The sequence below is a fragment of the Canis lupus genome, chromosome 1 (genome assembly GCF_048164855.1).
Source record: "Canis lupus baileyi chromosome 1, mCanLup2.hap1, whole genome shotgun sequence".
NCBI classification, from domain to species: domain Eukaryota; kingdom Metazoa; phylum Chordata; class Mammalia; order Carnivora; family Canidae; genus Canis; species Canis lupus.
In genome coordinates, this window is record NC_132838.1 from 107,256,017 (window position 1) to 107,282,157 (window position 26,141).

General features: G+C 50.1%; 1 protein-coding gene across 2 annotated transcripts in view; it reads right to left on the reverse strand.

Moving 5' to 3' along the window:
- The window catches only part of AP2A1 (adaptor related protein complex 2 subunit alpha 1), a 32,513-nt gene extending 6,971 nt beyond the window's left edge, over positions 1 to 25,542 (reverse strand). For both annotated transcript variants that reach the window (XM_072771017.1, XM_072771012.1), the window contains exons 1-7: positions 25,339 to 25,542; positions 12,488 to 12,556; positions 12,220 to 12,362; positions 11,686 to 11,879; positions 5,077 to 5,206; positions 4,531 to 4,632; positions 2,969 to 3,077 (exon numbers count right to left, since the gene is read on the reverse strand). In XM_072771017.1, coding sequence (XP_072627118.1) covers positions 2,969 to 3,077; positions 4,531 to 4,632; positions 5,077 to 5,206; positions 11,686 to 11,879; positions 12,220 to 12,362; positions 12,488 to 12,556; positions 25,339 to 25,405 — 814 coding nt within the window. In that variant the 5' untranslated portion in view covers positions 25,406 to 25,542. The remainder of the gene's footprint in view (positions 1 to 2,968; positions 3,078 to 4,530; positions 4,633 to 5,076; positions 5,207 to 11,685; positions 11,880 to 12,219; positions 12,363 to 12,487; positions 12,557 to 25,338) is intronic.
- Between the last annotated feature and the right edge of the window lie 599 nt (positions 25,543 to 26,141).

Genomic DNA, 26,141 nt, shown 5'->3' on the forward strand with positions numbered 1-26,141 from the left:
GAAACCTTTCCCAGAGATGCTGTGAAACCGAGGTCTCCTCGAGGAGCCATCTGAGTGCCTGAGACAGACACACACACACCAACCGGAGCTGACACAAATCCCAACAACTGCCATTCTGTGGAATGCAAGGTCACACCATGTGCATAGGGAAAAATGTTGCACGCAAATATATCAGGTAGCTCTCGGGGTACAGGAAACAGGCAGCTCTGAGCCAAATCCAGAATGTGGGATACCCTTACAACGCAAAACTCTTCTGGTTTCTTCAAAAACAGGTAGTAGGGGTTGGGAGGGCTATTCCAGACCCCCCAAAAGAGACAAAGACATAATAAGATCTAAGTTGTGGTTCTCGATTGTACTGTATTTTGTTCAAGCCATTCAAATAAAGCTGTGGACAATGGGGGTGGTTTGAATGGTGCCTGGACAGCAAATGCTGCTGTGAAGTGATCCTGATTCTTCTCAGGTGTGACAAGGGGCACTGTGGTTTTGCATAGCATTCTTGGTCTCCTGAAATGCATGCAGACGTATTTTTGAGTGGGGGCATTATGATGTCTGCAATTTCTGTCAAGTAAGGGAGCAAGTAAGTGTATGTTTGAGAGAGCAAGCCAACAAGGGCACAAAGAGCAGCATTAACTGTCTCCATTGGGTCTCTGGGCCTCTCTCATTATGCTATTCTTGCAAGTGATCTTTATGTTTGAAATTTTTCATAATAAAAAGTTGGGGTGAAAGTCAATGTCACAGAATAAAGAGGCAATCCTTCTAGATTAAGGCAGGAATTTATGGGAAATAATTAAATTCAACATTTGTTTCTTTTACTTCTTCTTCTTTTTAAAATTTTTATTTTTAAGTAATCTCTATGCCCAATGTGGGGATCAAACTTATGACCCTGAGGTCAAGAGCAGTATGCTCCACTGACTGAGCCAGCCAGGCCTCCTTCAATACTTGTATCTTAAGGGGTGCCTGGGTGACTCAGTTGATCGGGCATCCGATTCTTTTTTTTTTTTCGGGCATCCGATTCTTGATTTCAGCTCAGGTCATGATCTCAGGGTTGTGAGATAGAGACCCACATCCGGCTCCACACTCAGCAGGGAGTCTTTCTTTCTCTCTCTCCCCCTGTTCCTTCCCTGCACGTTCTCTGTCTCTCTCTAAAATAAGTAAACAAATCTTTTTAAAAATTAAAAAAAAAAAAACCCACTTCCATCCTGATTGGATCCTATTTTGAACACTGTATGTCGGAGATAATTAAGAAAATCCACAGTGGGTCGAGACCACTGGGGAGCTGTTGTTAGCTCTTCAAGTGTGTCCACAGAATTGCTGCTGTGAAAAAAAATGCCTATAGTTTTTAGAAATGTGCCACAAAATATAAGATAAAACCATCATGATGTCTCTGATTTCTAAACACTTTAGGAAGGGACGCCTGGGTGGCTCAGCAGTTAAGTGTCTGCCTTCAGGTCGGGGCATGATCCTGGGGTCTCAGGATCGAGTCCCGCATCGGGCTCCCTGCAGGGAGCCTGCTTCTCCCTCTGCCTATGTCTCTGCCTCTCTCTCTCTCTCTGTGTCTCTAATGAATAAATAAAATCTTAAAAAAAAAAAAAAAAACACCACTTCAGGAAAAAAAGAGCAAAGTAAGAGCACGTGTGCACAACAAAAGGTGAAGTCTAGATGGTGGGTACTCTACCTGTCTGTACATTGGAAAAATTTTTCATAATAACAGTATCAGAGAAATTTCTTGTAGATAAATTGGGGATGGCCTCTCTTCCCCGGCACCATTTGCTTGGGGCCATGGCTACAATTCCTATAACGCAGAGGGTGAGAGGAAGTGAGGTGCCTGCTCTGGGCACACCCCAAAAGATGAGGCAGGGCTCCTGGGATGCAAGTGAGCTTAGAGATCTGCCTGAGGCTTGAGCTCTTCCTTACAGGATGAGAAAGGAGCCAAGAGGGGGAACAAGGCTTCCCTAAGGCCATGTAACAAAATTCAACACTGGCTTTCACAGTCTGGAAGGGGCCTCTGGTGTCACCTCCATTATTATAGTTGACTGGCATATGCCTGCACACTCTGGTATGTTTGCACACACAGACGTGTGGACACACACAGACTTGCACACCTGATCATGCATTCACAGATATACACATGTGTGCACACACATGCTCGTGCACATCTGGCTGTAAAGACTCAGGGCCACACAGCAGTCCCTGGCTACAGCGGGTGCTCAGTACCCTGGGTGAACCAAAGGGAACGAGCTTATCAATCACCTGCTGCATGCTGACCACATAGCATGGGGTCCCTCAAAATTGCTCTGTGAGGTCAGGGGAGCTGAGGAAATGGGAGCTCAGGGTGAGCCATGGCCTATATGGTAGAGGTCCAAAGGACTTGGAGCCAGATGGTGGCGTCAGGCTCTGCCTCTTAAGTCACTGCCTGGGCCTAGAAGGGTAAGGTCTCCTCTCCAAGCCTCAGCCTCCCTGTTTTCATATTGCAGGGATGACTCCCCCTCACCAGTTCTGTTGGGAGGGCACAGACACCCCTGGCGTGTGACCTGGCTCACACGAGGCTCATCATCCACACCATGGCTATGGCCTTGAGCAACAAGGTCACAAAAATGTCTAACAGACTTATGCTAATTCAAACAGCACCTCCTGGAATTGCCTAGAATCACCCCTCCATCTGCTGGGTGACCCTGGCCAAGGACCTCCCCTCCCCCAGCCTTAGTTTTGTCACCTACAAAATAGGTGTGACAAAAGCCCCTATGTTACAGGGCTAGATCACAAGCACAAGCATGTCTTCACAGGGATCCTGGCCCCACAGCAGGGGAGCAACAAAACACAAGTGACCTATTTGATTCTTTGAGCTGCCCTCCCCCATACCTACAGCCTCACAGAAATCCTGACAGACCCCAGGCCCTGGCCCCCGCTGTCCCACCACCAGATCAGAGGCCCCAGGTCCCAACCCAGATGGGCTCAGCGGCAGTGGTACCTGGCGGTGGGTAGCACTGTAGCAGCCGCAGGAGCTTCACTGAGAGCCAGGGTGCTGGGACAAAGTAGTAGGTGTAGTCCTGCAGGTCGGTGGAGGCCGAGGACACAATCTGGGGACGGAACAGGGGGTGAGGCATGGACAGGGAAGGGCATGGCACAGGGGCAGGGCAGAGCAACACTATCTTCCCAAGGGGGTGCAGAAATATGAGGCCCAGGGAGGGGAGTGAGGAAGCCTGGGGCACAGTGAGTGACCTAAGCCAAGGCTCGCTGGCTTTTCCAGTAATGCTGCTGTCCAGTAGGAAGTCTGCCAATCTGATCCCCTCTAGTGAGCCCCCTAATCCAAACAGTAGCCTCACAGTGATCTGGGTTCCTCCAGTTATCATAGATCACACCAGTTCACTGTGGACTTGTGTCCTTGTCGCTGTGCCCCAGGACTGGAAGCAGCTCAGGGGCAAGAACCAGCTCTGCCTCTTTTCTAGATTCTAGGCCTAAGACAAGATCAGACGTAAGAAAGGCTCAGGGAAGATGTGGGAAAATTAGTAAAAGAGTGTGGGACTTTCTCTCCTTATGGCAAACTCTTGCTCAGCCTGGGAAATCCCTCTTCCAGGAATCATCCCCACCCTGCCCTGTGCCACGGCCATGATAACACATATGTGCCCTGCCTCCAGTGTCACTGTCTGGGTCTCCCAGACCAGCCTGGCATACGGGAGTATTCAGGGGTATGGTGAATGGATGACAAAGCGATCAAATGAGCTGGTATGTTTGTTCTCTTGGCCTGAGAATCCAGGCCTCTTCTTACTTGCCTAGGAAATGTTTATATTCACTCTAAGTGTCAATTTAGGGGATCACCTTTCCCAGGAATCCTTCCTAGACTTCCAGGCTGGTTAAAGTGCCTCTTTTCAGGTCTATAATGCCCTATACTACTTCCATGACAGCACAGATCACCCCTTTTAGGAAAATCTGGGATGGTCTGCCTGCCTTGCAACATCCCCACCCCCCTTCCCCTCCCGCCAACAGGACAGAGCGCTCCAGTAGAGCTTGGGTCTGACTCATCTGTGTCCCCAGAGCCTGGCACACAGGCGGCCTCAGGCCATGTTCCCAAGACAGGGGTGAAGGTGGTAAGAGGAGCAGAAGGAAGGAGAGGAAAGGAGACATATGAGAAAGAGGGTCAGGAGAAACAGCAGGGAAAGTAGGAAGAGGCATGAGATAGTGGGGCAAAAGGGAGGATATTAGAAGAGCCACTCTCACCTCCTGGGCACTCACAATACTCAGGCCCATACTAATGTTATATAGACTGACTCACAGCAGCTACACTGTGAGATGGGCACTGGTACTGTCTCCCATTGAACAGACGGGGTAAGTGAAGCCCAGAAAGGTAAAGCCACTTGTCCAGGGCCACACAGCCAGGAAGTGGCTGAACCAGCATGAACCTAGCTCAGAGGCTGAGTTTGTAACCACTGTGCTGGGCTGCCTCTCTGGGAGAGTGAGGGGACCAGGGAGGTGCTCCAGGGAACAGAGATGGCCAGGCCGGCCTCCTGCAGCCCACGACGGGACCACACCCACCCGGCTCAGGCGGGACACTGCCAGGGAGATGCATGTCTTGAAGTCATCTGGGTTCTTCTTGCAGAGGCAGGTGATGAGGCTGACAGCTGCCGTGACCACACCCTGCCGAGGCAGATAAGCGGCAAGTCAGGGCTACCGGGCTGGGGGTCAGCCTGGGGACAAGGGTCCAGGCTGTAGACCTGAAAGCAGAGACTCAAGGGCTGAGTGGGTGATGGGTGATGGGGACACTGGGCAGGATCCCTGGGCAGTCAGGGGCAGGTGGGTATCAGGGATGGATATGGGGGTTTCTGGACACTTGCGGGGACTTAGTCACTTGTCCTTAGTGACAAGTACTAAGGACACTAGACCAAGATCTCTATGTGCCTGAGTAGAGGCAGGGACAGAGGCAGGGGTGGGCCCTGGGCATCCAGGTGGGAATCAGGGCAGGGGTGGACAGTCCCTGGGATTTTCCATGGGTGTCCGGTGGAAGGATCTGTGGGTGAATTACTGGGGGTGGCTCTGGAAGCCAGCAGCCTGGGGTCTCCAGGTGCCAGGCAGGGGGCTCACCATGTGCTGGTCGTTGAGCAGGTGCACCACACGGGCCGTCCACTCGCCCATGGGCACTAGGTCAGGTGAGGCCTTGTACAGCCGTAGCAGGCACAGGGCCGCGCTCTGTTTCACACTGTCCATGCTGTCCCTATGGTGACACGATTGGGTAGGAGGATGGTTAGTGCGACCCCAGCCCCACACAGATCTCCCCTCCTCTCCTGGTCCTCCTCAGGAAGGGTAGCCAGCAGCAGTTGGGCAGAGCCAGGTGGACCAGAGATCCAATCTGGTGCTGCCCTTCTCACCCACCAAGCCTCAGTTTTTTTATCTGCAAAATGGGTTCCATCTCAGTCACCTTGGGGGCCACCGGCAGAACAATGCAAAATGTCAAGCCTGGCTGTGCTCCTTCATTCCTTTACCAAACACTTACTTTGTGCCCACTGGGAGGCTCAGAGGTGAACACACTGGTCCAAGTGACTGTCCTCACAGAGCTTACTTTCTAGCCAGGCAGTCAGTATCCTAGCGCACACACCAGATACTGTCTGGTTTCAGTGCTATGGCACCAATGAGTGCCAGGTACAAGGAGCGCTGGGAATGCTATTTGGCAAAAAGGCCTCTCTAATAAGGCAGGTGAGTGGAGAACTGGGTTTAATGAGCAAAATCAGAAAATCTCTGTACTGCACAACCCAGGGAGAGGGCACAGCCTGTGTGGAGGACCTGGGGCAGTCACGGGCCTATGTGTGGCTGCAGTGAGTGAGTGAGCAATGCGGGGGGAAAGGTGGGGAAATCGGATGGAAGGACAATGAGCCAGACCATGCAAGGCATCAAGAACCATGGTAATGACCCTGCTTTTACCTAGGGGGACATGAAGCTGCTGCAGGTGACAAGCAGGGCAGCAGCAAAATCGAGGGGAAAGCGGTAAAAGCACCACCCAGAGCCCTTTTGCTCTGACCCAGGCACCCTGTGTGACTAACTCATTCATCTCCTCTTTTGGGCAAACTGAGGAACTAGGGTCAGACATGCATGCCTGAGGTCCTGACTGATGGAGTGCAGTTCCAAGGGAAGCTGCTGACCCTCACTGATGGGTGGTATTATGATGCTGAGACTGTTTTCGGACTCTTTACCTCAGGAGGAATTAGGGAATGAATAAAGGACACTGTGGACGAGAAGCTGGCACAGACTCAAGCACAGAGGGGGCATGCAGGGATGTCCTGACAGCCCAGGCTCTGGTCTCAAAGTCAAGGGTTTCCTAGACAGGACCCAACCAAAGCCTGAGCAAAAGACACAGAGGAAGTCCCATGAGGGATGACCCGCACAAGTCAAAGGCCAGGTGAAAAGACATTTCACCAGATGTGCAAGAGAAAACAAGAATTGCAGCGACAAGGCAGCTCTGATTCCTCCTGCCAGCCAGGCAGATGCATGCATGTTGGCCAGGCCAGGAATACAGTAGCCCTCATGCAGTCACGGGAACAGGCCCTCAGAAGAGGAGTGGGGCCACCCCTGGTCAGCATGCTACTGGGAGCTATGCAGAACATGCCCAGTGATTCTGCTCCTGGACACCCACCCTGAGGTGGACACATGTGCATGTCCAAGGTGACGGCTCCAGAATGTTCGCTGACCGATGGTCATTAACTTAAAACCCAAACCAGTGGAATGGTCTCTTCACAGCTCACATGTCATGTGCACTGACCCCGAGCCATGCTCTGTTCTAGGTATTTCTCCAACCCTTGTGGGAGGTGACCTGTACCATCACCTCCAGCTATGTGTAAGGGAACTTCCACCCACACACTGAATGGAGGAATAGGAGTTATTTATCACCTTGGGTAATTTAAACAGAGACTATATGACTATTTTGGTAAAGCTTAAAATTATGTAATGCAGGAGTGCCTGGGTGGCTCAGTCAGTTAAACATTGGTCTTCATTCAGTTCAGGTCATGATCTTGGGGTCCTGGGAAAAGCCCCGCACTGGGCTCCAAGCTCAGTGGGGAGTCTGCTTGAGATTCTCCTTCTCCCTCTTCTCCTCCCCCTGCTCAAGTTCTGTCAATAAATAAATGAAATTAAAAAACAACAACTATGTAACACAGGTGCGTATGCCCAGGTATCAAAGGACAAGGAGGTACAATGGAAATAATGACCATCGAATGCGGGGCACAGGGAGGGAGAAGAAGATGGAGAGGATATGAGGGGTGTGAAGGGGGGAAATTGAACTGTTTCCCTTCTTTAAAAAAAAAAAAAAAAAAGCTGTCATACCATAATGACCCAGAAATTCTACACCCAGGTATCTACCCATGAGAACTAAAAACAAACTTCACACAATGTATTTGTACATTATTCAAAGGAGTCAGAGGGAAACTTTTTGATGAATGGATAAATAAAATGCGGTCCCTCCAGGCAGTAGAATATTATTATTGGGCCATAAAAAGGAAATAAGTATAGCTGCATACAATATGGAGGAATCCCGAAAACGTTACGCCAAGCGAAAAAAAAGCCAGACAGAAAAGGCCACGTATCACATGCTCCCATTTATCTGAAATGTCCAGAATAGGCAAATCCAACGAAACAGAAAGCAGATTAGTGGCTGTCTGGAGTTAGGGGGAAAGGCAATGGGAAGTGAGCTGCTAATGAGTATGGGGCTTCTTTTTGGGGTGATTGGAATGTTCTGGAATTAGTGGCAGTAGCTGCACAATACCGTGAATGTACTAAAGACCACTGTATTTTACACTGTTAACTGTTAAAACTTGGAATTTTATCTTAATTAAAAAAAAAACAAAAAACAAAAACCTGCCTAAAAAAACATATTCCTCTGTGCCCCAGTCACCGTCAAGGCCAAGTTTTGGGTGTCGAGAGGATAGCCAAGCACTGAGATAAGCCCAGCCTGGCCCCCACTCTGGCAAAGCATTCGTTCCTTGGTGTGAAACTGGAATATCACCTCTGCTCAGATGAGTCTGTCACACTGGCTGTTTCCTTGGCCCTCACAAGCACCAAGTTCTGCCTGCTTGGGATGGCCGGCAATTTTGCCACAACTGATCACTCCGTCCTCTGGGTAAGTTTCTTCGAGTTCTGAGCCATTGCCCTTTCTACACTTTCCTCCCATTTCCCTGGCCACAGACCTCGACACACTGGGCCACCACCAAGTGACCTTAGGTCACTTCTCACATTCCCCGAGGGACTTTATCTGGCTACAACTTTAATCACCGTCCATCCTGCGCTGTCCCCTACGGTGGCCTCAACCACATGTGACTACTGGACACAGGAGGTGGGGCCAATTGAAACTGGTGTGTGTACATTACCCTCACATGTGGTGAGGAAGTAAACCACTACATGGATAATTTTCATGTCGATCCAGTATCCAAATGAAAATACTTTAGATGGACCAGGTTAAATTAAAATAATAAAATAAGTTTCATCCGCTTGTTTTTACTTTGTCTGATGTGGCAACTAGAACTGTGGAGAATGTGTGTGGCTCGAGTTCTATTTTTAGAGCTCTGTCCACGTCTCTCCCACACTCCCTCTCTGGCTCAACTGCCTGTCGTCCAGCTGCCTACTGGACGTCTCTGCCCAGATGTCCAATAGGCACCTCATATCCAGAAGAGCAAAATCCAGCTTGGGTCCTGCCTCTTGCTCCCCTGCTTCTCCCTAGGCTTCACATCCACCTATCTATTCAAGCTCATTCTCTCCTGCTTTCCCACCCCATGTAATCCATGCTGTAAGCTTCACTCCCAGAACATACCCAGTGATAACCTCTACTGCTACAACCCTGGTCCCAGTCACCATCAGCTCTGACCTGGACAACAACAAACATCTCAGTGTCGCTACCGCCACCCCAGTTTCTAGTTCTGCATATGGGCTCTTGAGCTACTTGATTCTGAGGAATAAGCCTCTTTCACTGGTTCTGGAATGTTCTCCAGCATTATCCGTTCAAACAGTGCCTCTGTCATATTCTCTTCCTTCTCTTCCCCTAGAGCTCTAAAGATTTTGGTTTTGTTTATTGAGTAATCTCCACACCCACCTTGGAACTTGAACTCATGACCCCGAGATCAAGAATCGCATGTTCTACCAACTGAGCCAGCCAGGCGTCCCTCTAGAACTCTAAATAGTAGTATGTTAGACCTCCTCCATCTTCCGTGACTCTTAACCTCTGTTTTGGAATCTCCCATCTCTGTTTCTCTGGGCTGCATTCTGATTGGTTTCCTCAGTTCTTTTTTTTTTTTTTTTTTTTTTTTTTGGTTTCCTCAGTTCTACTCCTTGTTTACTAATTCTGCTTTGGCTCTGTTGATCCTGCTGCTAAGCCAGGCTACTTAAATAATTTTTTCCACTTCTTTTTCAAATCTGCTTACACTTGTTTTTTGTTTTCTTATTTATTGAAACATATTACACATATTTATTTTACATTGTATATGAATGTTCCAATTCAACTGCTATTTCTAGTTTCCTTTCTGCTGGTTCTTCCTCATGGTGTCCTGTGGCTTGTGTTTAGTGAGATTTTTGACCTTGAATTACTCAAGCAACTTGAAGCTTCATCTATGGTGAGGGCAGGCTTCTCCAGAAAAGGCTTGCTTGCTTCTGTCAGGCACTGGGCTACTACCAGTTTAAATCACTTTAAACTAAAGATTGGCTTAAGAATTTGTAGTCAACCCAAGTAGGGAGAAATCAGGCTGAAAACCAGTGTGTGGGCTGCTCTGACCCAAGGTTCAAAACAGGTAATTTTGCTTATAGCCCCCAAGGGGATTTATTTCTAGGTCATCCTCACTTTGAAGTGTGGCCTCTGGAGCCTCTCCTTGGACAAGCTGTGTATCCTGTTCCCAAAGGCTGCAGGGCCCCAAAAACAATATCTAGGTTCACCCTCTAAGCAAAATCTGGCTTTGGCCCTCTGCTCATCTTTCCTCTTAGCTTGTAGCCTGCAAGCTCCTTACTCTCTTGCTAGCTCATGAATACATTGAAGAATATTTCCTTTCCTCTTTCATCCCACATTGATACGTTTCAGCAAGAGCATTAGTCAGGAATCTAGTCCACCATGTTGCCAGAAATATAAGTCGTACCTTCTCCCACACCAAGCTGAGTGATCTTTTAAAAATACAAAGCTGGGATGCCTGGGTGGCTCAGTGGTTGAGCATCTGCCTTCCGCTCAGGGTGTGATCTCAGGGTCCTGGGATCAAGTCCTGCATCAGGCTCCCTGCATGATGCTTCTCCCTTTGCCTGTGTCTTTGCCTCTCTCTCTGTGTCTCTCATGAATAAATAAATATTTTTAAAATAATAAATAAAAATACAAAGCCAATCATGTCACGTGCCAACTTAAAACATGCCAACCCCTCTCATTTCAATTAGAATAAAATCCAAACTCCCCTTATTCTATCTCTTGTTCACTGCACTCTAGCCACAAAGACTATCTCTTGGTTCCTTGAATACAGAAAGCTCATGCCTCAGAGCCTTTGCATGTGCTGCTCCTTTCACTTGGATACTCTCCAACATTTTTTTTAAGACTTATTTATTTATTCATGAGAGACACAGACAGAGAGGCAGAGACACAGGCAAAGGGAGAAGCAGGCTCCTTGCAGGGAGCCCGATGTGGGACTCGATCTGGGATCCCAGGATCACGACCTGAGCCAAAGGCAGGTGTCCAACCGCTGAGCCACCCAGGTGTCCAACATTTTAAAATAATTATCTTCTCATCATTCTAGTCTCAAATTACAAGTCATCATCTTGGAGAGACCCTCCCTGATGAGTGTATTTAAGTAGCTTCCACTACCACCTCCCTCGCCCCCTACTACTGTTTTGTTTTCTTCACAGCATTTATCACTATCTGAACTCATCTTACTTTTTATGTATATATTTGCTCTTTTAAGCTTCCTGTAAAATGTAAGCTTCCCAAGGTTGGGCACAACAGTCCTTGCTTCTCCCTCCTGCCTCCCAAAACCCACAACAGTGCCCAGCACACTGCAGGCACTCAAAAAATATTTGATGAATGACCTGCCTCAGGACTCCAGTGTCTTTCATGCCTTTCCCCTTCACACAGCCAGCAACTCCTCCTTACCCAGGTCTCAGCCTGATGCTACAACCTCTAGGAACCTCTCCCTGATCCCTCAGACTAGGCTAGGTGTCCAACGAAATGTCCTTCCAGACTTCTGTGCTCCACAGCATGGTTCCAAGAGTAATTATACATTTCACTCTGCAGTCATTCAATGTTTCCCACTCTGGGCCATGAGTGTTTGGGAAGACGATGACCATGTCCATTTCTGGTCATGACTATATTCCTAGCAAGCAGCACAACACAACACTTTGCACGCATATATGCTCAACAAATGTTTGCTGAATGAATGAACCAAGATGCAGAAGCTCTGGAGGGCTGTTGCTGGTGTAACTTAATAGTTATCACCTCATCTATACTAGATATTAAAGGTCAGTTAATCAGACAGACACCCCATTGGCTTTGTTGGGTTGGCGTTGCACCACTGAGTTGGGTTGGTGAGATGAAGACAGAGAATCACAGGGCTGAATCTAAGCCCAGCATTATCCCCACATCCTGGCTTGGAGGTCTTGGGCAGGTGACACAAGCTCTCTGACCCTCGAACGTGGCTAAACCTTGTCTATTCCACTCCAAACCCCAGCCCACCTGGGTCCCCAGTGCCTCACCCAGCCACCAGGATGCGCGGGATGTCAGCAGCAAAGGCCTCGCCCATCTCACGGCTGCCCACGTTGGCGATGCAGTGCAGGGCCAGGCACATGAAGGTGGGGTTGCGGCTGGCCAGGTCGTTCTTGATGGCATTGTTGATGAGCCGGATCAGCTCAGAATTTGAGTTCACCAGAACGGAGATGAAGAGGTAACCCTGGGTGAGGAAGGTGGGAACCCTGTGGCTAAGTGATCCTAGGTCCCAATCCTCTGACCTGGAGTCTGTACTTTTAGCCCCTTCCTCCCTCAGACCCAGGAGTCCAGGTCCCCAGCCACTTCCTCCCTCAGACAATTTCCTCCCTCAGATCCAAGAGTATAGGCCCCCAGCCCCCTCCTCCCTCTAACCCAAGAGTCTAGGCCCCCAGCCCCTCTTCCCTCAGACCCAGGAGTCCAGATCCCCAGCCCTCTCCTCCCTCAGACCCAGGAGTCCAGGCCCCCAGCCCCCTCCTCCTCAGACCCAGGAGTCCAGGCCCCCAGCCCTTCCTCCCCAGACTCACTATTTGCTTCTCTGTGTACTTGTTGGAGCTGAGCAGATTTACGGCCTCCATGTGCCCAAAGTCAATGTCATGGCCAAGCAGGAAGATGAACAGCAGTTTACACACATATTTTTTCTTACTGTAGCCATCTAAGGCTTTGTCCCCTAGGGCCAGAGGGAGCAGGAAGGGGGGGGGAACAGATGAGGAAGGATCATACCTATAAGTCCCAAGTATCCTAGTTCCCAGTCCCCTCCTCCCTCAGACCCAGGAATCTAGGCCTCCAGCCTACCTTTGAACTTAGAGCGGATATTGGCCAGTTCCTTGTTGATTCTCTTAATCTCTGCCTCCTTGCTCTTACCTGGGGAGGAGAAGGCAGGGCAGGTGATGAGGGTCCCAGACAGTTGAACTATCTGTCCTCTCTTTCCTTGGCCAGGTCCTTCCAGCTGGAAGGGCATACTCCTTCCTCCCTGAGGCCCCGGGCCCCGGGGCTTAGGCCAAGCCTGGGCCCCATTTCTAGCTGGGAGGTGGGAACCATGGCTTGTTGGTCTTTACGACCAAGAGGAGAAGCCTGGCACACACTATGGGGTGATCCCCAACTTGTCCCTCTTTCCTCCTCTCACTGTGGTCCTCGAACTGTCCTTGCCCTGGGGTCTCCTGTCTCCACCCACACCTATGGTCATGCCTCCACCACCAGCCCCTGGAACTGGTCTGGCAAGAAATATGTGACGAGGGAACAAATGAATGAAGGGCTCGGCTGTCTTTTAGCTGTCTCCCAGGACCCTCACCCCTACCACATCCCCACCAAGTTCAGCATCTCCTGAAAAACCTGCTCCAGTGTTACGAAGGTCCCACTGCCTCCCAGTCACCGGGCCAGATCCTTAGGTTCCGAGCTTGCCCTCTCCTGTCCTATCCCTCCTTACATCCTGTTGGTCCTCTGCCGCCAGGCCCACAGACCCACTACTTCCATCTCCTGGCTGCCAACATCTCCCCAAGCTATGTGCAACATTCCTACACATCTGACAAGACCCACTTATGGGATGAGTTTAGAGGGCTCTCCCTGGCCCCACAGGCCAGGTCCTGTGCTCCCTGTGTTTCTTGATGCCCAGGCAACTCTGTCAGGGTAATCTCACTGAACTGTGATCAGGTCTTGGCCACCCTCACAGCTTGCTGTGTCCCTCGTCATGTCCCCTAGCTCCACTGGAGCCAGACTTCACCATTTTGTCCTTGACAGGCACATCCAAATGGACACCGGGGCATTCCACACCTCCAGTCAGGCCGTTGCCATGTTCTCTTGGCTTGACCTTCTGAATACTGGGATCATCTCCTACGACCTCCTCACCCAGACCCGATGCTTACTCACCTAGATTACTGCAGTAGCCTCCTTTCTGACCTCCTTGCCTCCTGCTGGGAGGAAGGAACTCCACCCCATGGTTACCTAGCCCTCTGGCCCTGCCCTGGCCATCCCACCAATATCACCCCTCACCACGTTATTGAGTGTTTCGCCCCACTGGCCTCCACCACTTTCATGGACACTCCATGTTCCTTCCTATCTCAGGGAGGGGCCTAATACATGCCATACCCTCTGCTTGGGCCCATCTCTCAAGTTATCTCCTTGTCACTTCAGTCTTAGCTCTTGTCACCTCCTCTGAGAGGGTCTATTCTGACCAGTTCATTCAAGCCAATGCCTTATCCTTGTTTCCACCATTAAAAGAAAAAAGTCCTCCCTAGCATCTTTCACACCATGTAACTATTTTTATTTATATTTACTGTACAATCTTCATTTTTAAAAAGATTTTATTTACTTATTTATGAGAGACCCAGAGAAAGAGGCAGAGATATAGGCAGAGGGAGAAGCAGGCTCCATGCAGGGAGCCCGATGCAGGACTCAATCCTGGGACTCCAGGATCACACCCTGGGCCAAAGGCAGGCGCTCAACCAGTGAGCCACCCAGGCATCCCTTGGCTTCCACTTCAGATTAGGAACATCACAAGGGAGCTTCCAGAACAGTACCTGGCATACAGCAAGTGCTTAATAAATGTCTGGCCACTTGAACAAAGGCCTGCTCAGATTTATGGCCGTGTCATCCACCTCCCTGAGCAGGTGGCCAGGCACCTGGCAGGCTGTGTGCAATGAACGAATGGATGAATGAACAGGCAAGGGTATGAGCATTCCTTGTCTTTAGAAATCCTGCCTCACTTTCAACTCCAACTTTCAGGGAAGCTATCAACTACTCCAGGAAGCCCTCTCTGATTAGTACCTCCTGCCCAGGGCTCCTGCCAACCAGCCCCTGAGCTGCACTGTGCAATATGGTGGCCACCAGCCAGGCAGCTCTTGAACACCTGAAATATGGCTGTTCCAAACTGAGGTGGGATTTAGGTGGCAAAGACACACTGGATTTGGGGGACTGGGTAGGAGAAAAACAAGCATGTAAAATATCTCATCAAAAAATTTTTTAAATACTGATTACATGTTGAAAGGACAACATTTTGGTATCTTAGATTAGGTAAACGTGTTAGTAAAATTAAATTTACTAGTTTCTTTCTCCTTTTAGGATGTGGCTACTGGAAAAGTTAAAACCACATGTGTGGCTCACACTGTCTGAGACACCGCTGTTCCAGGGCCTCCTCTGGGCTCCCATGTGGTCTGTGTCACCTCCAACAGAGCGCATGCCATCGGTGTTGGGGTCTGCCCCTGTCCCCAGACCACACGAGGAGACCCTAGAGGGCAGGCCGAGGACCTGCCACTTTTCTGGGCAGCAACTCCATGTTGCAAGGGCCTACTGAGTGCCAAGCTCAGAAAAGGCATGAAGACATGAATAAGGGCCTCCATCCTCAGAAAGGGGGTGGAGGGCCTGGGGATGAGGGTGGGAGAGTCTCTGGAGCCCCAGGTGAGGAAGGGCCAGTTCCTCAGGGTGAGCTTGAATTGGCCTGTGTGGCCCCACAGGCCACCTGATCCTTCATTTATTAGTTACACATTTCCAGAGCCCCAAGGGCCAGGCCTGAGTGGGGCTACGCTGAGCACCTTGGACCCACGCAGACCTGGCCCTTCTGATCTGCCCCCAGGGGTTCCTGGCCTGAGAGGGCACAGGCGATGGGTCCTGTCCCCACACCTGAATGAGATGTGCAGACAGAGGCTGCCCGGGGCCTCGGTGTTGGCTGCCAGGAGGAGGGGACATTTGAGGAGAGCTCTGAAAGGTGACGAGGGTTCAGGAGCAGTTCACCGGGTGAGGGCGGCCGGAAGGAAGCCACACCACTGTGGATGGCCTGCATGAGGGTGGCAGCAGGAGGAGGAGGCCCCAGGACAGGCAAGGGTGCAAGGTGGGCCCTGGGAACCAGTGTGCCTGCTCTATGTTATTCTTGAGGATGACCACCAACTGCTTCAAGAGCTTGCCTTAAAACTATTCTGTAGGGACCAGGAAAAAAACACCCTCTTTTATAAATGGACCATGAATTACAGAGCACCTGCTTAGGGACACCTGGGTGGTTCAGTGGGTGAGCGTCTGCCTTCAGCTCAGAGCGCATGATTCCGGGGTCCGGGGATTGAGTCCCACATCGGGCTCCTCGCAGGGAGCCTACATCTTCCTCTGCCTATGTCTCTGCCTCTCTATGTCTCTCATGACTAAATAAAATCTTAAAAACAAAAGCATCTGCTTAAACTTCATCACAGAGAGATGGGCATTTGAACAGCAATTGAACTTGAAGCATTCTCTGGACTTCATTTAAACCACTATTAAAAGCTTCAAGGGGCACCTAGGTAGCTCAGTGGTTGAGTGTCTGCCTTTGGCTCAGGTCATGATCCCAGGGTTTTGGGATTGACTCCCACATCAGACTCCCTGCACGGAGCCTGCTTCTGCCTCTGCCTATGTCTCTGTCTCTCATGAATAAAAAAATAAAATCTTAAAAAAAAAAAAAGCTTTGAGATACAGGCAAACTAACCTATGGTGTTGGATGATGGAGTCGTGCTTATTCTTGTGGGGACAGGGAAGGGGCCTGGGAGGGTGAGCAAGGAAGCTACTGGGGATGGGGGATGTTGTGTCTGCCTCTGGGGGCTGATTCCACAACTGTGTTTAATCAGGAAAAGTTCATCAAGCTTGACATTTAGGATCCATGGCTTTTTTTTTTTTTTTTTTTTTCAGATTTTGTTTATTTATTTATGAGAGACACACAGAGAGAGGCAGAGACACAGGCAGAGATAAAAGCAGACTCCCTGCAGGGAGCCTGATGTGGGACTTGATCCCAGGACCCCGGGATCACAACCTGAGCCAAAGGCAGACACACTCAATCTCTGAGCTACCCAGGCATCCTTCTGTGGCCTTTTTAATACATATTCTATCTCCATATATATACATATACAGATATAAATTATTGTTCTTGTATGTTAAATTACACATAAATATGTGTTCATAGAGAAGTAATCAGCTATGCAAAAGACTGTACCAAGCAGATAAGGACAATCTGAAGAATATTTAGAGAATATACATATGTGTGTGCATATTTTTTTGATAGTCTTTAACTATCCACACCTATTTGATATTGCCTCCTGCACAATTGATATACTTTGCTATAACAAAGAATTCACGGAGTGTCTGGGTGGCTCAGTCGGTTGAGTGTCTGCCTTTGGCTCGGGTTGTGATCCCAGAGTCCTGGGATCCAGTCCTACATCGGGCCCTCTGCTCCCCAGGGAGCCTGCCTCTCCCTCCTCCTCCCTCTGTCTCTCATGAATTAAATAAATAAGAAAAGAAAGAAAGAAAGAAGAAAGAAAGAAAGAAAGAAAGAAAGAAAGAAAGAAAGAAAGAAAGAAAGAAAGAAGAAAGAAAGAAAGGAAAAGAAAGAAAGAAAAGAGAAGAGAAAAGAAAAGAGAAAAGAAAAGAGAAAAGAAAAGAAAAAAGAATGAATTCACAGGGGCACCTGCGTGGCTCAGTTGGTTAAGTGTCTGCCTTCGGCTCAAGTCATGATTCCAGGGTCCTGGGATTAAGCCCCGTGTTAGGCTCCCTGCTCAGCAACTCCCTCTTCCTCTGTCACTCCCTCCTCATGCTCTCTCTCTGTCTCAAATAAATTAATAAAAAATCTTAGGAGAAAAAAAAAACAACAACACCGAATTCACAAAGAGAAGAAAGCATCAAGTGTCCAGAAAGAAGGGTCTGCAGCCTTGGAGGGAAAGCATCCTAGCAGAGGGCACAGGCTCTGCAGGGATCTAGAGGCAAGTAGTAGCCTGGGTGCCCAGAGATAGCACATGGATGCTACTGAGGGTAACACATGGGAGAAAGGGGCTGAAGACAGCTGGAAGAGAACGGGGTTAATGGAAGGAAGGACTTTCTGGCACTCAGGCCCAGCCAGTGGCAGGGGAATGAGTTCACCATCACAGGAGGCATGAAACCATGTCCGGGCATTTTAAAGGGATTTCTTATCCTCAACCATTTCTTGGGCCAGGCTCAGAGATGAGTCACACGAGCCCTACTCTGGGGGAGCTCCTGGATTGGAAAGGAGGGTGCTGGGGACAAGCGAGTACTTTGACACATGCAAACATGATGGGGGCTGGGAGGCTGGAATCAGCCCAGGGGAGGAAATCTTCCTGGTACACAGCTCCTGGGATTTGAGGATCAAAAGATGGAGTGGCAGAAATAAGAGGAAATGTGCTCTAGGCAGTGCAAGGGCCTGGAGGTTAGTGCAGCAGGCAAGGCCTGACCTCCCAGCCTCTTCTGGGTTTTCTCAGGGTGCTGGGAGCCATGGGAGGCTGCAGGGCCCTCTTCTGCTGGTAGCTCCAGGTGTGAGGAGCATGTGGGTGGAATAGAGGGCTTGCTGCAGGTTAGGGCAATGGGTTGCTGAGCAAAGATCTGCCCTACCTTGGGGGTTTCACTAGCAAGTGGGGCGGGGATGGGAGAGATAAAGCCTTTGCTGCAACATCAGATGGGTCTGTCTCTGCCACCAAAGGCATCCTAAAGGGACGCTGGGGTGGCTCAGGGGTTGAACATCTCTCTTTGGCCCAGGGCATGATCTTGGAGTCCCAGGTCGAGTCCCATATCAGGCTCCCTGCAGGGAGCCTGCTTCTCCCTCTGCCTGTATCTCTGCCTCTCTCTCTCTTGTGTCTCTCATGAATAAATGAATAAAAATCTTAAAAAAGGCAAATTGAACTCCAATTTAAAAAAAAATCTTAAAAAAAAAAGGCATCCTAAAAACTCCAGGTTCCTCCACTGCAGAGGGATTGACATGCCTTAATGGAGGTAACAGGCAAAGGGGTCCAGTACCTCACTGGGAGACAGCTACTGTTTACAATACAAGGTAACAAATGTTCCCCTCTACCAGGACCCCCTGTGCTATGCCTCCCACACAAATCCCAACAACCCAGGGTCCTCAAAGAGAGTTCTGACAGATGATACATATTAACTCTGGACCACCATAAACATCCAGAACACATTGGCCCTATACTGCTCAATGCGGGAGCCACAAGCCACATGGGTCCATCGGGCTCTTGACACATAGTTGGTGCTACTGAGGGATTAAATTCTTATTTTCCATAGATTTAAAATGCAAAAAGCAATTCTCAATTCAGTCACTGCAAGGTACATTCTGAACAGCTCAGCTACTTTGTGAATCTGCTTTTTCAAGTTTTGTGGCTTCTTTAAGACAGAACAAGTATTGCCAATGAAAATTTGGCCTCATTGAGAAGGAACACTAACTGTCTCATGGATCATTTTTAAAATACTGTGTGGGATGCCTGGATGGCTCGGCAGTTGAGGTCTGCTTTCAACTCAGGGCATGATCCTGGAGTTCAGGGATCAAGTCCCGCATTGGGCTCCCTGAGGGGAGCCTGCTTCTCCCTCTGCCTGTGTCTCTGCCTCTCTCTCTGTGCCTCTCATGAATAAATAAATAAAATCTTAAAATAAAATAATAAAATAAAATAAAATAAAATAAAATAAAATAAAATAAAATAAAATAAAATACTAACTGTGCATTCAAATACTATCATGAACATACTGGTGTAGGTAAAATGTATTAAAATGAATTTCAGGGATGCTTGGATGGCTCAGCGGTTAAGTGTCTGCCTTCAGCTCAGGGCGTGATCCTGGAGTCCTGTGATCGAGTCCCACATCGGGCTCCCGGCATGAAGCCTGCTTCTCTCTCTGCCTGTGTCTCTCATGAATAAACAAATAAAATCTTTAAAATAATAATAAATAAAAATAAAATGAATTTCACTGACTTTACTTCACAAAGCGCTCCTGGAACATTTAAAGCTTCTATATCCGGCTTGCTGGGTTAGATGGTGCTCGTGCTATCAGAGTCATCACCACCCGAGAGAGAAAATAGTCTCTTGGAACAACCAGCTGCGAACAAACGCAGCTGCAAAGACCATCCCTGAGCAGCAGCCTAAGAAGGTGTATGTGCTGATTTGTTGAGGACCCTCGGCCTCTGGTCAAGGCAAGGAAGTAGGGCTGCTTCATCCCCACAGCTCAAAATAGTCCTGGCACAGGAAAGGTGTTAAATGCAGATAGTGGACCAAGTATACTCTAGTATACTAGAGTCAGTATACTGACCCACAGAAAGGGGGTGAGCCTGAGGCTCAGGCCAGGGGCTATCTGTCATCAGCATCTGGCGGACACTCACAACCTAAAGCCTATTTCTTCAAGGGCAGGGCCTGGAGGCAGGCAGGGGGTCCCCGGTGGCACACTGGTGTCGGAGAACCACCAAAGTGAGACTCCTCCTTTCTGGTCTCTCCACAGTAGTCTGAAGGGATCCTGTCCCTTCCTGCTCCAAATCCCTCCGTGGCTCCCATCTGACCCATACTAAAAGCACAGTCCTCACCATCATCCTCCAGGCCCTACAGATTTATTAGTTCCCTCTCTGACCACAACTCCTACTCTCCCCACCATCAGCAGCCTCCTCTTCCTGCTCCTCCTCCTCCCTAAATTCCTCCTAGCCCAGTCCTGCCTCAGGGCCTTTGCACAGGCTGCCAAGCATGTCCTCCTCCAGATTTATGCAGGCCTAATTCACCCACCAAATTTGATTCTTTGCTCCAATGTCACCTTTTCAGCAAGAGACTCTGACCAGCTTATATAAGAGCGCTATCCCTAACTTTGTCCCTATACCCCTTCCCTGCTTTATTTCTTCCCAACCCCCCACCCACCACCTATCTATATACCTGAATACTATATATTTACTTGCGTACTGATCCATTTCCCCTTAGGATATGAACACCATGGAGAGGGGACTTTTGTACACTGCTGTAGTCCCATTACTTAGAGCAGTGTCTGGCACTCAATTGGTGCTCAGGAAAGACTGGTTTGTCTGCTAGTTCATTCATTCATTCATTCATTCATTTATTCATTCAACTAGCAAATGTCTCCTGATGACTCTCGTGGGCCAGGTCCCACAGAAGGCAGAACTGGGGACCCAGGGAGGGATCAGAACAGGCCTGTGCTCTAGGGCCTAGGGGAGAAGCCACGAAAGGAATGGGGCACAATCTGGAGGATGTACCCTAATGGAGGCACGCGGGCCACTGTAGCAAGTCCGCACCCCCCTTCCCATTCCATCACTTGCAAACTCCTCAGGCCTGGGGGGAGCTGGGACCCCAAAGAGGAGACAGCCCAACCCTGGGCCCTGGAAGCTCCCAGTCAGATTAAGTGACTGGGAGGCAGATTCGAGCTCAAGACAGCACAGGACATGCCCTCAGGCTGGGCCCAACCCAAACCTTTCCCCTTCTCTCTCCTTTTTTAAAGATTTTATTTATTTATTTGAGCAACAGAGAGAATGAGTAGGGGGAGGGGCAGAGGGAGAAGCAGGCTCTCCACTTAGCAGAGAGCCTGACTTGGGGCTTGATCCCAGGACCCTGGGATCATGACCTGAGGTGAAGGCAGCTGCTTAACTAACTGAGCAACCCAGACGCCCCAGCCTTTCCCCTTCTTATCTACAGAATTTGCCCTTTCCTTCTCAAAAGCCTGCCTTTCATCTCCTTCTAGAGTCTTCCCCCGAACTCCACTATGCCCTTCAGATTTTCCAGCAGGAAGGCTCCACACTCCTCCCCTTCCTCCACTTGCTCATCTCTGAGCGCTGGCTCATCTACATCCTTCAGGCTTTTTCCCTCGCTCCTACTTGAAGCTCTCCCTGGTGCTCTCAGGACAAACACCAACCTGGCCTCTGCCCACCTGCTCAATGCTACATCCCATCCCATCCCTCTTGTACACCAGCCACATAGGCCTCCACTTAGTCTCTGCTGGGCCTCAGGACCTTTGCACTGCTGTCCCTCTGCCTTCATCACTCTTCTCCACCTATCTTGGCCTGGAGAACTCCGCCCCATGTCTGAGCAATGCCAACAGACAGAGTCTTCATTTCTTTCAACACTGTGGCCTTCTCTCACTGGAATTAGGACGGCTACAAGTTTTTTTCCACTTACACCAAAAAACTGAGATATAATTCACATACCATAAAGTCCACCATTCTAAAGTGTGTAATTCAGTGGTCTTTGGTATATCCATAGTCTGGTGTAACAATCACCACTATCTACTTCCAGAACATTCTCATCACTCCAAAAAGAAACCCTACATTCATTGGCAGTCACATCACATTCCACCACCCCCCTACCTAGCCCTAGGTGGCCACTAACCTACTTTCTATCTCTATGGATTTGCCTATTCTGGACATCTCATACAAATGAAATCATATGGCCTTCTGTGTCTGGCTTCTTTCACTTAGAATAAGGTTTTCAGGGTTCATCCACGTTACAGTGTGTGTCATTCTTTTTTTTTTTTTTTTTAACATATTTGAGAGAGAGTGAGTGAGAGAGCATGAGTAGGGGGGTAGCTGAGGGAGAAGCAGACTCCCTGCTGAATAGGGAGCCCGATGCAGAGCCCAGTCCCAGGACCCCAGGATCATGACCTGAGCTGAAGGCAGATGCTCAACTGAGCCACCAAGGCGCCCTGCGTGTGTCATTCTTTTTTAATGACTTGATAACATTCCATTGCGTGGTGTACCATGACGTTTTGTACATCCATTCATCTGATGATGGACATTTGGGTTGTTTGCTTCCATTTTGGGGCTCTGGTGAGTAACCCTACTATGAACATCTGCATACAAGTGTTTGTGAGAAGGATGGCTACAGTTTTTATGTAGTACCTGTCTCCTTCATAAATCTGTCCTATTCACCATGGTGTCCCCTGTACCCTCAATAACATTTGAAACATCAGCCACTTGATGTTTATTTGATGAAAAGACGAAGGATAAGAGGAATCCCTGACTCTCTAGCTCCAATTCATTTGGCCAAATTACCTCTATTGTCCCCAAGTCAGACTCTCTTCCTCTAGGATCCTGCAGTGAAGCCAACATGTTTTCTCTTTCCTTCCCCACCCCCATCATCCAATTCCCTTGCAAATCCTCCAAAATTTGTCCCCAAACCAACCACTTCTCATCCTTCCCTTCTCATCCCAGTCAAGCCAACACCATCTCTCACCTGGATGCCTGCAGCAGCCCCCTAATTATCTGCCTGCTTCCACCACTACCTCTTGAGTCTGTTCTCTTCATGCCAGCAAAGGAATTATTTTAAAACATCAGTCAGCTCAAGCCCCTCCTGTGCTCTAACCCTTCTCTCGTTTCACCCAGAGAAAGGCCAGAGTGCTAAGGCCTGTAAAGCCCTCCACAATCCCTGTCCCCTCTCTCTGCCCTCATTTCCTGCCCTCTCCCCCCTCAGCTCCAACCACACAAGTCCCCTCCCTCTTACCAGAACACACGTCAAGCATACTGCCACCCCAGGACCTCTAAATGCACCATCCCTCCACCTGGACCCCTCTGCCCTCCAAAATCTACAGGGTCTGTTCCTTCACTTCACTCAAAAGTCTACTCACATGTCACCCCCTTGGGGAGGCCTACTCAGGCACCATCTCAATCCTGGTCCTTCCTTATCTTTCCTTCCTGACTTTCCTTCACATTACCTTCTGACATAGTGTCATTTATTGTAGTTCAGTGTTTATTTTCTATGTCCCTCATGGCCTGGGTGCTCCCAAGCCAGAGATTCTTGTTGGCTGTTATAGCCTAGTCCCAGGTGTAGTGTCAAAAAGTAGTGATCAGGGGCACCTGGGTGGTTCAGTGGTTGGGTATCTGCCTTCGGCTCAAGTCGTGATCCCGCATCAGACTCCCAGCAGAGAGCCTGCTTCTCCCTCAGCCTGTGTCCTTGCCTCTTTCTCTGTGTCTCTCATGAATAAATAAATACAATCTAAAAAAAAAAAGTAGTGATCAAAAAGCATTTGTTGAATAAATGAATGAATGAACCTTCAGAGACAAGATGATATTATCAAGGAAGTTTACAGATAAGAAAATAGGAGCCTCGAGGTGCCTGAGCAGCTGACTCTTGATTTTGGCTCAGGTGGTGATCTCAGGGTCGTGAAATGAAGCCCTGAGTTGGGCTCTGTGCTCAATGCAGTGTCTGCTTGAGAGTCTCTCTCTTTCCCTCTCTCTCTGCCCCTCCTCCTTGTGCTCTCTTTCTGTCTCTCTCTAAAATAAATAAGTCTAAAAAAAAGAAAAAGAAAGAAAGAAAGAAAAAAAAAAAGAAAAAACTGGGACTCAGAGAAGTTAAATGACTCGCCAAGAGTCACATCACTTCACATTGCTGGTAGGCATCTGGGGCAATGCACACCTACTCCTGATAGATGGCCCCCCACCTAACCCGCAGCCCCTTCTCACTCACCTCTTACCATAGTAACCACAACATCTCTCCTTCACCTGACTCCCAACACCTTCCAGCCCTCTTTCGCTGAGCACCTACTATGTACTAAGTCCTTTCATATCTACCAAATTCCAAAATAATCTCCAGGCATCTAACAGAGGCCACTTGTCAGATCCACCAAATGACAAAAACAATAGCCAAGACTGTCCAGTGTTTGGAATGTGCAGAAGGCCTCACTCACATGCATTTATCACAACAACCTCATCAGGAAGGTGCAATCAGCAGTCCCTCCTGACAGATGAGGAAATAGAAAGGCGAAATCCCCCATTCAAGGTCACATGGCTAGGGAGTGACAGCACTCAAACTCAAGCTCAGGTCCGGCTGACCCTAGAGCCCCTGCGGATATAGCCTCCAAAGCTCTTGGCAGCTCCAAACACCAACACCCACTCCCAGGAGTTGGGAAGCTGACTTGGCACCAGGCCTCTCATCGTCACGACAATTCTTGCTGCTGCTGCTCACTGTCCCCATATTGATGTGGTCAGATGAGAGAGGGCTCCAGATTCAGGACTGGCCTGCTCCCTGACCTCTGACCTCCCTCTGGGATCAGGCTTCCCCCAACCCCCAGCTTTCCAGATCTCTTCCCAACAAAATCCTAAGGCTCCCTGGGCCCTTCTTTTGAGCTCTGGGCTCTCCCCATTCTGGCACATTCCTCAAGCCCCCACTTTGTAACCTCTTCTTCTTTGTTCCAGGCCCCTAGCTTCCTGTCTCGGGTTCTCCCAAGACCCTCCACCCCCAGCAACTCTCCTCCATATTCCTCAACCCCTCCTTTCCCTGTAGCGACCCTTCAGCCCCCCTCTCCATTGCCCTCCATCCTGGAGTCCCTCTCTCCCTCTTCAAGGTCCTGCTATATAGTCCCACCTTCCCATCTCTCTTCCTCAACCCCCTGGGACTTTCTATTACTCTCAGATTCGCTCTGTGCACCACCCAGGAGCCTCCGTGACCTACCTAGCCCCTTCCCTTCTATGACACCCCCCAGCTAGGCCCTCAAAGCCAGACCCCATGATGCTTCCTGTGTTTTACGTCCTCCCGGTCTCCTCGGGCCCTCTCCCACTCTATCGCTCCACAGGGTACCCCCCACCCATGCACCTCCTTCCCTTTCTACCGACATCAAGGATTTCTCTCTCCCCACCATTGATAGGTTCCTCCAGCCTCTCTAGCATTCCCAGGGGACACCCTTATGTCCCCAGCCCCGGGACCTTTCCTTTAACACCCTCCCGGACGCCTCTAGCCACTCCGTGTCGTCACCTCAAGAGGCACTCTATGACACCCTAAGTCCTTCCATTGCTCCCACCCTAAAGTTCCCCCCGGGGCCTCTCTATCCTCCCCCCCTTCGCCCGCGATGGCTTTCAATGCCCCGGGCCCCTCAGTAATCCCCGAGCCCCTCAATTCCATGCTCCCCCGCCCTCCAGTGTCCCCCGGCCGCGCTCTCACAGTTCCGGATGTCGGAGATGAACACCGCGAGCCCCCGCATCCCATCGCCCTTGGAGACGGCCGGCATGATGGCGGTGGTGTCGGCTCCAGGCCTGGCCGGGCAGGGCACAGCGCAGCGGGGGCTGGCAGGCGGGGACCGGGAGCAAAGGACCCCAAGCAGCGCCGAGAAGCAGAGCCGGCCAGGGGGGAGGGCGGGCTGGCGGGCGGGCGGGCGGGCGGCAGGCCGCGGCTCCGCCCCCGGCCCCTCCCCTCCCGTTCGCCGTCCTGAGCTATCAACCTCCCATTGGCTCGAGTTACTGCCGCTCAGAATCGGACGCAACCGCCCCCCGCCCTCTCTCTCATTGGTCGCTGGACAAAGGCACGCTGCTGCGATTGGCCCAGTGGCCCGCTATTTCCGTTCGCGGGGGGCGGGGGAAAGGGGCGTTGCCCGAGAGACGGGCGGAGTTCGGTTACGTGTGGTGGGACCGCCCCCTCCGTGAGGCCGGGTCCCTTGCTGATTGGATCCGGCGAAGGGAGGGATTGACAAGAAGGAAGGCGGGGGCGGGGGCTTGGGAGGCGGGACTTGCATTTATCTAGACCAATGAGCGGGCAGATCGCCCACGCAGGCGTCGCGGATTCGCCAGACCTCCTCAGTTCCCGCCCCCGATTGGGCGGTTGTGGGGGCGGGAGAAAGGCGATCATAGGTAGAGAAGGAAGGGGGACGGGGTTGTCACTCGTCTTGCCCTGGATAGGTGGAGCGTCGCCTGCAATTCCCCGCTGCAGAGAAGTGGTTGGGAGGGGCAAGAAAATGTGAGATGTTTACT